The sequence below is a fragment of the Dipodomys merriami genome, unplaced genomic scaffold, assembly GCF_024711535.1.
Source record: "Dipodomys merriami isolate MVZ:Mamm:240054 unplaced genomic scaffold, mDipMer1.0.p SCAF_133, whole genome shotgun sequence".
In the NCBI taxonomy this organism is placed as follows: domain Eukaryota; kingdom Metazoa; phylum Chordata; class Mammalia; order Rodentia; family Heteromyidae; genus Dipodomys; species Dipodomys merriami.
The window spans coordinates 149,839-163,689 of NW_027202638.1; the positions used below are offsets into that span (position 1 = coordinate 149,839).

Genomic DNA, 13,851 nt, shown 5'->3' on the forward strand with positions numbered 1-13,851 from the left:
TGTTGCCTATCTCACTGCCAGGCCACCAGCTCAGCACAGAAGCTTGTGCCATCTGAGCCTGAGCCCCACTGCTGTAGCACCTGTCATAGAACTTGCACAGGCTCAGTCTTTATCTGGCCTAGGAACTAGTACCTGGAAGAAGTACATATGACTCAACAGGAACCTGCTCCATCCTCCTGTATGGAGGTCCAGTACTCAGGCTGGACTCTGGCTCCATTCAGCATCCACTATGGCTTCAATGTCCCAAAACTCAGGTAAACTATTGAGAGCACAGAACTTGGAGTCCAAACTTGACCATCTCCATGTTATATGACTGGGGAAACTTCTTACCCCCTTGTCTCCATTTTTAACTCAAAAATGGGGATATAAAGGCACTTGAATAAGCTTGCTTCCTTCCTTCCCTCCTTTGTTCCCTTCCCCCTGCCCTCCCTCCTCTCTCCTTCTCTTCTCTCCTTCCCTCCCTTCTGTTCCTTCTTTTGTATGAGAGTTTGAACTCAGGGCCTTGTGGTTGCTAAGTAGAAGCTCTGCCATCTGAACTTATCCCAGTCCTTTCTCTCTTCCTTTCTAGTGTTGTTTTTTTAACAGGGTCTTGATTTTCCCAGAACCTGAATTAGGCTGTAATCTTCCTACCTATGTATTCACATACCCTGTATTAGATTACAGATCTATAAATGTACACCATTCGTGGCTTTCTTTCCTTTCTTTCTTTCTTTCCTTTCTTTCTTTCTTTTCTTTCTTTCTTTCTTTTCTCTCTTCCTTTCTTCCTTCCTTCCTTCCTTCCTTCCTTCTTTTCTTCCTTCCTTCCTTCCTTCCTTCCTTTCTTCCTTTCTTTCTTTCTTCCTTTCTTTCTTTCTTCCTTCCTTTCTTTCTTTCTTTCTTTCTTTCTTTCTTTCTTTCTTTCTTTCTTTCTTTCTTTCTTTCTTTTCTTTCTTTCTTTTTTAAGGTGGATTCTCACTAACTTCTTGGCCAAGTTGGCTTCAAACCTCCATCATCCTAATGCCTCACAAGCTCTTCATTTATACAGCAGGGATGATACTAGCACCTGTGTAGATCAGTTTCAAGGAAAAAATACACCTAATGGCTAGGATAGTGCCTAGAAAGTCAAAACTGCTGGGCATGGTACAGTTGAGATGTTCTAATCATCTTTCCACTGAGGTGCAGGACATTGAGGAGCATTGAGGAGCAGTCTTGTGAATGGCAGCCCTCTTATATATAGGTAACTCTACTTGCTGGCCTTTTACAGCCAGCTCGCTGCAAGATCTGCACACACAGCACCCAAAAAGAGCAGAGACAGGAGATAGAAACAAAGCCTGAAGACTGCTGAGGCCTGACCAAGGCTCCATTCCCTCTGCATCTCCCTCTGTGGAATGGGCCCAGCAGCCATTGACTTACTCGCTGGGAGAAGAGGTTGCCTTGCCATCAAGAAGTGGGTCAAGCTTTAGGACCCCCTTAAAGTAGAACAAGAGTTGTATGTGAGCTAGGGCCACCTCAGCCCTTGTACATTGCTGAGCAAGTTAGTCGTGACCCCTTCCTACCATTTGGAAAATACAGAGCTGAAAGTTCCATATGGTGTTTCTCTCTCCTCTTTGCTAACATGGAGAACTGAACTCTGCTGAGGATTTCCTGCTAGTGTTGGATCTGTCCCATTCCCCAGTGAGTAATAATTCATGTCCCTCAAGTGCACGGATATGCTGAATCCATGATGCTGGTGGCCTTGGCAGACCCATACTCCCTCAGTCTGGGTGGGGACCTACGAACATTAACCTTGACTAACAAGCACCAAATTTCTATCCCCCTAACAGAGCCAGAAGTGAGTAGAGATGTTCGTGGAAAATCCATTCATCCATCAGCTATGTGTTAAAATTCCTGCATGCTGGGCCCCATACTGAGCTCTGGGCACCCAGAAATGCAGAGGAACTGGGCAGCTCTTGAGGAGCACTCAGACTGGCTCTGCAGCCAGTCTGCTTATCAGACACAGAACTTAGTTCTAGGGCAGCAGTTGGGAGCACTGGGGAGCAGTATGCAGTCTGATTTAGGGACTTGAGGAAGTTCTTGAGGTGAATTTGAATGAAATCCTTGGAAGACAATGGGCTGGATGGGTTTGGAGGAAGGGGAAAGTTCCTTTGGATTGTATTAGCACAACACTTTGCTTCTGTAGTCTGTTTGAGTCATGCCCAGCATTGAGAGTATCAACTATGGGCTCCATGGGCATCCCTTCTGTCCCTGTTCCTCTGCCCAATCACATGGCTGTCATGGTATTGGGTCTCTGATCAGAAATCTGGATCTCCATGCTAATCATAGCTAGCAGGTTTCAAGGGAATTGCCCTGGCTCCCAGCCAGCAGGCTCTCTCACCAGTCTAGAGTTCTCTCTTGATATAATTAGGCCCATTGGTATTTGCTTTGCCTTTAAATAATCCCTGTGATTGATGTTTCTGAAATTTCAGGCCCAAAATATATGCTGGGGCCTAGGCTGGTGAGAAATGCCAATGGCAATTCAGGTGTAGGTAAAAGGAACAGTTAGGACACCAACAATACTGAATATAAAGTGCACAGCAGTATCTAGGAAAGGGGTCTCCTGCCTTGTCCAGGAGTAGTAATTGGTGAGGTCTGGTAGATGGAAGGCTGTGGGTGGTCCCCCTCCTCCCCTTGCTGCCCTTCATCACCTCACATCCTCCAGCCCCTCCAGCACTGGCCCTAGAGTGACACAATTCACAAACAGGAAAAGATGCAGTAACTGCAAAGAAATGCAGTGAATCCAGACTTCACCCCAAAGCAAACTTCACAAGTGTGGGGTTTGGAGCATGCTCAGAAAAGACCGTCATTGTCTGGCTATGTGGATTGAGGAGCTGCTTGGGGTGTGAGATAAAGAGGGGATCTGGGCTTCAGAAGCATTTCTCTCCAGGCACCTCTGTCCAGGGAGGAAGCTGGTGCCCTGCACACCCATCCACTCCTCAATGTCTCTGGGGTGAGTCGTATCTCAGCAATGACTTCATTTCCCTTAATTGGATGTCCACAAACTCTCTGGAAGATTCCAACCAGTAAAATACACTGATTGTGGTGTGGGAGCTCCTGATACCCTTGCTTGGACTCTCCCTTTGGGAGCCCAGCAGCCCAGCTGAGTGATAGCTAGAGGATGGAATATTTGCTCAGGAAGGGGACTGTGTTTTTCTAAGATAAGGCCTGATCCTGAGCAGAGGAAAGTTTCCAGATGCCTCTGAAATATAAAGGGATGAGGGGTAGGCACAGGTCCTGCTTGGTTTCTTGCTGGGCAGCCTTGACTGTTGATACCTTGGTGACCTCCTAACTTGGGAAGGGCTGGAACACTGCTATGGAGCACTGGTTTTAGATGACATCAGAATTGCTCATACAATAACGCTTGAATGGAAGGGCTTTTGCCGAGTGCAACCACCTAGGTCACCATTTATTTCCACTGCTCTCCTAAAGGACTATGTCTTCCCTGGGGAAGGGTCCTGGTCTTGTTTAGCATGCACTGTATATTGAGAATTGAGCACGGCATTTGTAGAGTCCCATTTATCACCTGTGACCATGCTTGACATCAAAGACCTACATTGTCTGGCTCCAAGCTGATTGTCCTCTTTCTTCTCCTCTAAAGTATCCTCTCCTTCCACCCTAAACCCTTTCTCTTTGAATGAAGTGTGTCCTCCATTGCAATGTTTCTCCTTTTTTATCCTGAGTAAATCAGAAGCAGTACCACAGGATGAGCTCTGGAATGAGACCATCTGGATTTGAATCCTGGCTCTGTCCCTTTCAAATCTATGACTCGATGGGCCAATTGCTGAGCCTCAGTTTCTCCATCTGCAAAATAGCTTACTAATAGTTCCTTTCTATGAGCACTGTGCTTTTTGGAAGATTAAGCGCTGAAGTATGTAAAGCAGTTGGAAAACTTTGTAATGTTCATCAAGTGTAGGCTACAATGATGCTGATTATAATAATAACTTTCAAAGATCCTCTTCTATGGAATTGTTTCCAGTCTACTAGGCAGGATTAACTTTCCCCTTGTGGCTTCCAAATAGACTAACCACATGATAGGCTACTATTTCAAAGTCTGAATTTACCCCTGGCCTAAGAGTTTCTGGAAGACAAGAACTAGGTTTCAATAATAAGAATAAAATTTACACTAGTGAGTGCAAAGCACTATGCCATATATAGTTTCCCATACAATTTTATTAAGATTCAACTTACATTCTGTATTATTCACCTACTTCAACTGTGTAATTCAATTGTTTTACTATATTCACAAAGTTTTGCAATTATCACTATTTCCAGAACATTCCAAAAAGAAGCGTCAAGTCCAGTGGCACTCCCCACAATCCTTCCACCCCTATTCCTTGCCAACAACTAATTTACTTGTGATTTCTCTGCATTTCCCTATTCTATACATTTTGCATAAATAGAAATGTGCAATATGCAGCCATTTGTATTGGGTTTCTTCCACTTAACACAATGTTTTCAAGATTTACATTTTTTATCGCTGAATAAAATTACATTGTCTGGCTGAATCATAGCCTGTCATTAATTAATGGATACTTGAATGGACCCCATTTTGGACTATTATGACCATTTCTTTTGACTATATTTACCTAGGCATTGCTGGTAGCTCTAAGTTTAATTATTTTAGGAATGACCAGACTTTTCCAACACATCCACAGCAGTGTTACATTCCCACTAGCAATGTGTAAGAGTCTGAATTTCTCCATATCATCACTAACACTTGTTCTTTTGGGTTTTTTTTTCTATTATAACCATCCTGGTAAATGAGAGGTGATTGATACCTCAATATGGTTTCCATTTGCATTTCTCTGAGATCCAGTGACCTTCATTGAGTATCTTTTCATGCACTTACTGATTATTTGTATTTCTTCTTTAGAGTGGTATGAAAATTCTTTGCCTGGTCTTCACTGGGCTACTGTGGTTTTATTATTCAATGGTAGGCATTCTCTATGTAATATTGGGTCCCAGTGCTCTGACAGATATATAGTTCGCAAATATTTCCCTCCATCTTTGGAAACACTAGTTTTTAATTTTGATGAAGTCTAATTTATCCATTTTCTTTTGTTTGTGCTTTGGATATTAAGAAGCTATTGCCCAACCAGGGGTCACACAGACACAACCATATGCTTTTCTAGAGAGAGCTTACTTGACAACCCTATGAGAAAGAGCAACTCTTCATAGACCATGTCACAGGAAACCAAGTGGTCCAATGCAAGAACTGGAATTTAAAGGAGGTCCAATCTCCCTCTGACCCTCATCTTACTGTGCCTTCTCTTGAGTCCTTTTATCCGTGCATATCTCCCCAAGTTTGCATGGTATCTGGGCCATGGTAGACCCACATGCTCTGGGTGAGTGACTGACAGACTCCAATAGGCATGTGGTGCATCCTTGCTAATGAGTTTGCCTCCCTGTGATACCACTATGTTTCAAGTTACTCAGCATCTCTCCCCTCTACCTCTGCAGTGTCTCATCGTTGGGGGAGGACCATGTGGCCTGCGCACTGCCATTGAACTTGCCTACCTGGGAGCCAAAGTGGTTGTGGTAGAGAAGAGGGACACCTTCTCTCGGAACAATGTGCTACATCTCTGGCCTTTTACCATTCATGATCTGCGGGGCCTGGGAGCCAAGAAGTTCTATGGGAAGTTCTGTGCCGGCTCCATCGACCACATCAGTAAGTAGAGTAGTGGTAGCCCCCTGAAGGTCAAGATCCCACAGTGGGTGGGGCATATCTCCACATCTAGGAGTCCCAGATAGTCCCATGTGAATAGTGTCTGAGACTTCTTACATCTATCCTAACAGACATTAAGCCAAGGCCTCTCTGCATCTTGTTCTTAGCCCTATACTATTCCATATTAGGCTGAACACCAGCTGTTCAAGAACTATGACATATCTTGGTTACCAAAATATCTACCCCTGGGACATAAAAGAATGCTTGACACATAGTAGTGGCTCACCTGTTGAATGAATGAACGAAATCATGGGAACCATAGTTAAGCAGCTGAGTACATATTCGGGGGATTCACCAAGATTTTATCTATGTTTCAGAAGAATGTACCACACTTACTAGAGATATTCAAGGGAGGGAGCTGCACGAAACTATTACAGTGGCCAGATAATAGAGACCTTCTTGTGCTAAGGACTTTGGACATGGTACTCTTGATGCTTGGGAGCAGTGGCAGGGTTCAGAACCGGAGAATGGTATAAATAGATTTATATTCTCTGACTGAGCACAGAGCTCATATAGGGGTTTTTGTTAGAGAAGGTGTCATGATGCACTTCCGTGAGGAAAGGAAGCAGTAACAGAATGTGATTTCCAGACCCTGGGCTACCTCTGAATGCTCACATAGTGTGAGAAGAGTGCCATAGCTCTTCCATTGTGTCATTGCTCTAGCTTGAGTCTCTCAGAGCAAGGTCTATGCAGAATGGCTTTGGGGAAAGCAGTACCCCACCTCACAGCCTCACAAGGAGGGGATCCTTAGTCATTTTATTTATGGTAATGGAAGTGAGGGAAGTTAACATGTGGAGAGAGGGCAAGTGTTTGAACTGATATGGGTCTAAAAAGTCTGTCTCCCTTGTTTCTTTCTGTCTTGTGCCAAACTTCTTAACCTTCCTCAGGCCTCAGTTTTATGTCATGTAAAATGAGATTAATGCCTTTCTCCTAGAACTGGTGAGAGGATCACACAGGGTCAGGTTTGCAACATGCTTGGTACTCTGCCTGGCACATAGGAGATACTCAGGAAAGTACTTTACACCCAGTGAGAAAGAAGCAGTGACATCCTTAGAGCTGCATTGTCAACCAGTGCCTTTCTGTAGAACTGGGGTAGAGAAAAGTCCACAGAGCTATGTCCTTGTGAAGATATGAATTGGTGGAGGAAGGGGGCGTGGTTTAGGCAGGAATGCTTGGAGACAATAAGGTGTCATTTTTAATCAGACATGGAAGAATTTACCAGCTGTGGCTCCAGAGCTTATTCCCACTTTGGGATGAGAAAATTCCAGAGTCCAATGGAAAGAAAATTGGATTTGCCTAGAAAGCTGCAGTGTCAGCTTTCAGGATTTTTCTGTCCTACCCATGGAAGAATATGTGTCAATTACCAATGGAAAGTGATAACACTGAGTACCACTTTGTTGTTAGTCCTCCTGAGAGGCAGTGCTGGCCTCAGAAGGTCTTGTAGGATCCTTCCTGCCCTCATTGACAGGGCTTTCATTTAACCCCTCATCTTTGGAAATATCTCAGCATGTGGAAACTCTGAAAGTGAGATTGGAATATTCAGAATGATCATCACTCCAATCCCTATAGTAGAGAGAGATGGGAGGGGGGACATTTATTGAGCACCTATTGGGCTGTGTGCTAAATCCAGAGAGATCAGGAACCTTGACATATGAGGAGTGGTCCAGGCTTCCTTGGAAGGATGGCTCATGACCAGAGGGGGACGGGGTTCTGTAAAACCATTCATTGGCTTCTATTCAAACCATTTGGTTTCCAGACCTTATTGTGCCCTTGTGTTTGGCATGGCTTAGTAGTTGTCCTGTGTTAGTGTCCTACTTCCCTGCATGGTGCTTTTAAACCTCCACTGCAGCCTGCTGGTTCTTAGCAGATGGTCTCCCTTCTGTGCTGTGGGGAAAAGAGGCCACTGGCTTTTGCCATGCCATCCCCCTTTTGTTCCTCTTCCACTCTAGGACCTGCTCCTTCCTGGGAGCCCTAGATTAGAGGCAGAGCTGGCCACCTCCTTCCAACTCTAGTTCCTCCCCAGGCAGCCAGAAGTACTGTTCCTTTCTCTAACTCTCACCCCCAGCCCTCTGTGGGTGCTCCACTACTATTCTGGAAAGTGGAGATATAGATTGTTTATACTACCCACTCATACTCCTCATGGCCATCTGACTTCTCACCACTGAAAGAGAAGCCTGCTGGTTCCAAGTGCCCTAGCCTCTTGTAGCCGTCATAGTCCTAAATCTGCCATTGGGATTTGATATTCTTGGTTCATCCTATTTTGCTTTCAGGACCCCAGCTCAGGCTCTATTCTATCATCCTACTGCCAAACCACAATGCCCATGATTGTCCTTACCATTGGAGAATGAAGAGCTTAGATCTGAGATCATCTAGAGACACACTTGATCACTAACTTGTGGCCCTTAACACATGTACTCTCTCTCACACTCTTTCTCTCTCTCTGCCCCCTCTCTCCTCTCTCCTCTCTCCTCTCTCCTCTTCTCTCTCCTTTCTCTCCTCTCACTCCTCTCTCTCTTCTCTCCTCTCTCTCCTCTCTTCCCTCTCTCTCCTCTCTCTCTTCTCTCCCCTCTCTCCCCTCTCTCTCCTCTCTCTCCTCTCTCTCCTCTCTCTTCTCTCTCTCCCCCTCTCTCCTCTCTCCCTTCTCTTCCCTCTCTCTCCTCTCTCTCTTCTCTCTCCTCTCTCTCCTTTCGCTCCTTTCTCTCCTCTCTCTCCCCTCTCTCCTCTTCCTGCTTCCATCTTTACCTTAGCAAGCCTAGGGCCAGCTCAGAAAGGAGGAAGGAAAAACCAGAACCCTTCTCACAATGGCATCATCAAATGACTACAACAGATTTTTTGAATCAGATAAAACTGTGCCCACATTCTAGTAATGTGCGAGATTCCATGAGCCAGTCACATAAGCCTCAGTAATAACTGTGGTCCCCAAGGACCACTGTGCAGGACAAATGAAGAGACACAAAATATTTGCCACAAACCCAGTGGTCAGTGGTATCATTGTTGATATATTGCTGTACCAAGATCCCTGAGCTATCCTCATGCAGCATTCTGCATATAAGAGGTGTTCAGATATTGCTATTGATGGCTCAACTCTCTTCATCTCACCTCTTGACAGGTATTCGCCAACTGCAGCTCATCCTATTCAAGGTGGCCCTGATGTTGGGAGTTGAAATCCATGTGAATGTGGAATTTGTAAAGGTTCTAGAGCCTCCTGAAGATCAAGAAAATCAAAGTACAGTATAATTTATTTTCCTTCTCTGCCTCAAAGTCAGGTATTGCAAGCCAGCCATTTCATTCATAGGTCGCAGAGGCTTTGTATGCAAGTGTTGTTTTCATTGGAAGCTGTATGGCATACTGCTATTGGAAGATAGTTTTACCTTCTTTAAGCACTACTATGACTTTACGTTTTCTCTTCAGTTCTGGGTGATTTTGAAACCTATAAGTTGGTTACCCTGTCTTTGGGAGACTCTACTTTGTCTAATGAAGTCTAATCAATAGCAAGAAAGATGACAGATGTGGTAGTTTGGTAAAATTCCTTTACATTCACTTCAAATTGTGTCTGAGAGTTCATGTAGAATTATGTGGGTGCTCCTATGGTGCTTAGAAGATATTTTAAAGTCTAGTAAATATCTTATACTTACAAGATATTTTAAAAATCCAAAGCATCCATAAAATAGAACTGGGTACCAGTAGCTCACACCTGTAATCTTAGCTACTTGGGAAACTAACAATAAGAAGATCAAGGTTTAAGATCACCCCAGACAGAAAAGTCCATGAGACTCCATCTCCAAAAAGGGAAACTGAACATAGTAGGGCTTTCCTGTGACCCCATCAACTGTAGGAAGCCCAAACTAAGCAGATTCTGACTCAGGCATACACTCAGACTGGAAGCAAGACCATATCTCCAAAAAAGAACTGGTGGAATATGAAACCTAAGCCTAGCAAGCAAGAAAGTTCAAATCCCAGTGCTACCTAAATAAAGTGTCAATATGTTGTTGAGGGAAGGACTAGTTATAACTCGGTGGTAGTATTTATTTAGTTTGACCTCTAGCACCATAAAATAAATAAGATATATTTTGTATGTAATATTTTTAACTTTATTGAGGTTTACTTTATAAGCCATGAAATTCACCCTTATAGATATGTCCTATCATGTTTCTGTTTCTCCTTTCTTTTTAATGTTTGAGTTCTGATCACTTATAGGTATCACAGTCAGAGATAAGTTTAAAAGCCTTGACATCTTACACATTACCAAAGTCTTCTCTAGCATTGGAAGGACTGGGTTTTGAGTTTATTGTCAAAAATCTTGTAGTTACCTACAGAAGGTACACCTCTGACTTCTTCTGTGTCCTGCCAAAACATTTGAGAATTTAGAGGGCTTTCATTATTTGTGTAGCAGGACAGCATTATTATTTGGTATTCAGAGACTATGACCTTCAAACTATCTCCACACCTCTCCTGGACACTCAGTCCTCAGCTATACTTCACCTGAAAATGTGTTTAGAGGCAAAATGCTGCCCAATGAAACATTTTGAGCAAAAGTAGAAATTTAAGCTGGCTCTGTGACATCCTGCCCATTCGTTTTGTTTGAGTTCTTTGGCAATACCAGAGCCATTGAGAAAAAAAATATGGGGGAATTGGAAGAGAGAAGAAAAGGTCAGCAAAACCAGGCATAGAACCGATGTTGCTGGTTTGGTTTGTTCTGAATTGAACTAATATCAAAATTTGAGGGAGCAAGAATCTCTAGTCCTTTTCTCCAGAGGCTGTTCTTGGGGTACATCACACATTTCTCCTGGCTAATATATAGGAGTGATATCACTTTTTCAATCACCTCTTCCTGTCAGCTCAACTCATCTTTTTTATCTTTGTAGAAATTGGCTGGCGGGCAGAATTCCTCCCTATGGACCATGCCCTTTCTGAATTTGAATTTGATGTCATCATTGGTGCAGATGGCCGCAGGAACACCTTGGAAGGTAAGAACCCTTTGAGGGGCTAGGAAAGGAACATTGGAGATGGATGGACAAGATAAAGATGCCAAAACTAGACTGGAAGAGAGTCTCACAGAAGGGCAGGGTAATTCTCCCAGGGCAAAGGAAAGGACTAGTATGCAAAAATGCTTCAAAAAGGTACACTGTCATGGGAAAAGTCAACATACATTTGTGGAACACCTGCCAATGTACGAGCCAGGGCACCAAGTGTTTCCAGAGTCACTTCATCCAAGGTAAACATTTCATGCTATTAATGACATTTGTTCACGTTTAAAATATGACTACTAAATGAAGGAGGTGGCCCATTCTTCATAAGTCTCAAGCATACTCACTGCTGGGAAGTTAGACAAGTCCTGCCAGCCTGGCAGGGTATAGAACCGCACTTCTCTAAGTCCTAAAGCTGGAAGCATATGTGCTTTCTTGGAGTGAGATTCACTTAAGGTGAGAGAGAACTCCATTACCAGCACTTACCTTGGCCTTCCCCCCCAGATAACCTTAATGTAAACAAATGGTACTATCAGACCATGAATGAAGCCATGGTCCCCAATGGCATGTCTTAAATGAGGAACAGTTCTGCCATCTTGCCTTGCCTTCATTATGAGTAACAGGCTGCAGATATCGATCTGGGAGGGTATGTTCTCTGGGGATGAGGCATTCTTTACAAAGCTGGTCTCAGCAAATTCAAGATGTATGGCCCTCTACCTCAGGCCCTTCCCATCTGCTATACAGTTCCTTTTGCCATTCTCCGCTTCCATACCCTCCTCCCTACAATCCTATCCAAGTGTACTGGAGGAATTTATGGCACATTTTTGTGTCTTACTAAAATTATGATTCTGAATATTTGAAAATCCAGGATCCATATTCAGCTTGAATATAGTTTAGCATTTCTTGAGCATGGAAAGGATAGAACCATCTGAGCAACTTTGCCCAAAATGGTTAGACTAGGGCAAGCTTTCCCAATATTGGTTGTATTCTTTGTCATGGGGCTCTCATTCTTGTCCAAGGATGTTTAATGGAATTGCTGGTCTCACCCAGTAGATAATGGTAGCATACCCTCTACACCCACTTCCTGCATCTACTCTACCAGTTATAATAACTAGAAATGTCCCCATACACTGCCAAATATACCCTGGGAGGCAAAGTCACTCCAGGTGAGAAGACTAGTAATGACCATTTCTGATATTTTGACAAAAGTCTAATAATGATGGACAGCTTAAAGAAGTGTTGAATAATGACCCAGAGCTCCTGTTAAAGGCATTTTGGATAGAGAGAATCCCCTCATACTCAAAGAGTCAGCATGAGGCTGGAGTAGGTAGTGAATAAATGTGTGGGAAATTCCCAAAGGTGACTGGAGGGAAAGTTTATGTCCAGCATGTCTGTACATGTAAGACTAAGATCTTACTCTGTTTTCTGCTGCTGTAACAGGACAACTGAAGCTAGCTAGTTTATTAAGAGCACAGGTTTGTTTAGTTCATAGTACTTGGATGTCTTAAGAGCATGGCACTAACACCTGGTGAGAGTCTCCTTGCTACATCTAACATGGTGAGGGCATTATGTGCCAAGGAAGCAGGCTTGGCAGAGAGTACTCTCTCTTACAACAAAGCTACTCACAAGATCACCAGTTAACTCATTAATCCAAGAACAAATTGAGCCATTCTTAAGGGCAGAAAATTTATGACCCAATCACTTCCCAAAGGCCATATCTCCAATACTACCAACATATGAATTTGGAAGCCAGGCACTGGTGGCTCCTAGCTATTCAAGAGTCTGAGATCTAAGGATCATAGCTCACAGCCATCCCAGGCAGGAAAGTCCATGAGATTCTTATCTCTAGTTAACTGCCAAAAATAGAAAAGTGGAGTTATGGCTTGAAAGGTAGAGTACCAGCCTGAGCCAAACAGCTAAGAACTAATAGGCAGGCAGGATCTGAGTTCAAGCCTCAGTATCAGCACACAAAAATGAATTTTTGGATTTAGTTGCCAACAAATAAATAATATAGTCAAACTTTAGCAACAGGTGGTTGGCTTCAAGTAAATAAATGGCATGAGAAGATTCAGGATGACAAGAAAAAGCAGAAGCTTTAAAAAAAACTGTGTGTGTGTGTGTGTGTGTGTGTGTGTGTGTGTGTGTGTGTGTGTGTGTGTGTGTGTGTGTGTGTGTGTGTGTGTGTGTGTGTGTGTGTGTGTGTGTGTGTGTGTGTGTGTGTGTGTGTGTGTGTGTGTGTGTGTGTGTAATCAGGCTGGAGGCATGGCTCAAGTAGAGTGCCAGCCATGATTAAGAAATATGACAACCTGATGTGATCCTATGTCACTACCACTCAAAAGAAATTATCATGTAAATAGTGGAAAGCTGAGAGCCCTGAGGATAGGCACTGATATCCTATTGCACAATAGTATGGCCATAATATAATATGCATTTCAAAATACTAAAAGAAGAGACTTGAATGTCTCACCATAAAGAGATGATGAATGAATTTTTGAGCTGATGATATGCTAATTATCCTGATTTGATCATTGCTTAATATATACATGTATATATTAAATTGTAAATATGTGAAAAAAATACCATGGATTGATTTAAAGGAGAAATATATAATAAGTGTCCTCACTGGGAATTGCTGTGTTGGTTTCTTAGGCTTCCCTAAAAACTGCTAGAACTGAGTGGCTTGAACAACAGAAATTTCCTACCTTGTAATTCTAGAGGCTGGAAGTCCAAGATCAAGACCTCCTCAGGATTAGTTCTTTCTGTGGAATCTGTTCCATGCTTCTCTCTTAGCTTGTAACCAGACTCCTAAGCCAGTAGCCCATCTCTGGGTTCCAACATATCAGGTCCAGCCAATCACTTCAATATTTTAATTACAGTTGTGTAGTGGGGAATGTTGGAGAAAAGATAATTATTATATGGTTCAGTCATGTCATGGGAGAAGGCAAAGTAAGGACTTCATCTCCTCTTCATTGTACAGAAATGAGCTTTAGCTTTAAATAAGGGGAAGAATTGGGGCAGTCAGAGAGAGGTGTGCAAAAACAGTCCCTGGCAGATTCTGGTTCTGTGAGGGGTTCCAGAGTTGTTATTGCTGTCATCCCTTGAAGGGAGCCACCTGGTTCCCATGAGACAATCACTCATGCAGCC

General features: G+C 43.3%; 1 protein-coding gene across 6 annotated transcripts in view; it reads left to right on the forward strand.

The window, feature by feature from the left end:
* The window catches only part of Mical2 (microtubule associated monooxygenase, calponin and LIM domain containing 2), a 200,744-nt gene that overhangs the window by 72,911 nt on the left and 113,982 nt on the right, over positions 1-13,851 (forward strand). For all 6 annotated transcript variants that reach the window (XR_011371310.1, XM_070019395.1, XM_070019396.1 and 3 more), the window contains exons 4-6: positions 5,476-5,683; positions 8,850-8,966; positions 10,606-10,707. Coding sequence is in view for 5 of the 6 variants with exons in the window: in XM_070019395.1 (XP_069875496.1) it covers positions 5,476-5,683; positions 8,850-8,966; positions 10,606-10,707 (427 nt within the window). In the remaining variant the exon portion in view is untranslated. The remainder of the gene's footprint in view (positions 1-5,475; positions 5,684-8,849; positions 8,967-10,605; positions 10,708-13,851) is intronic.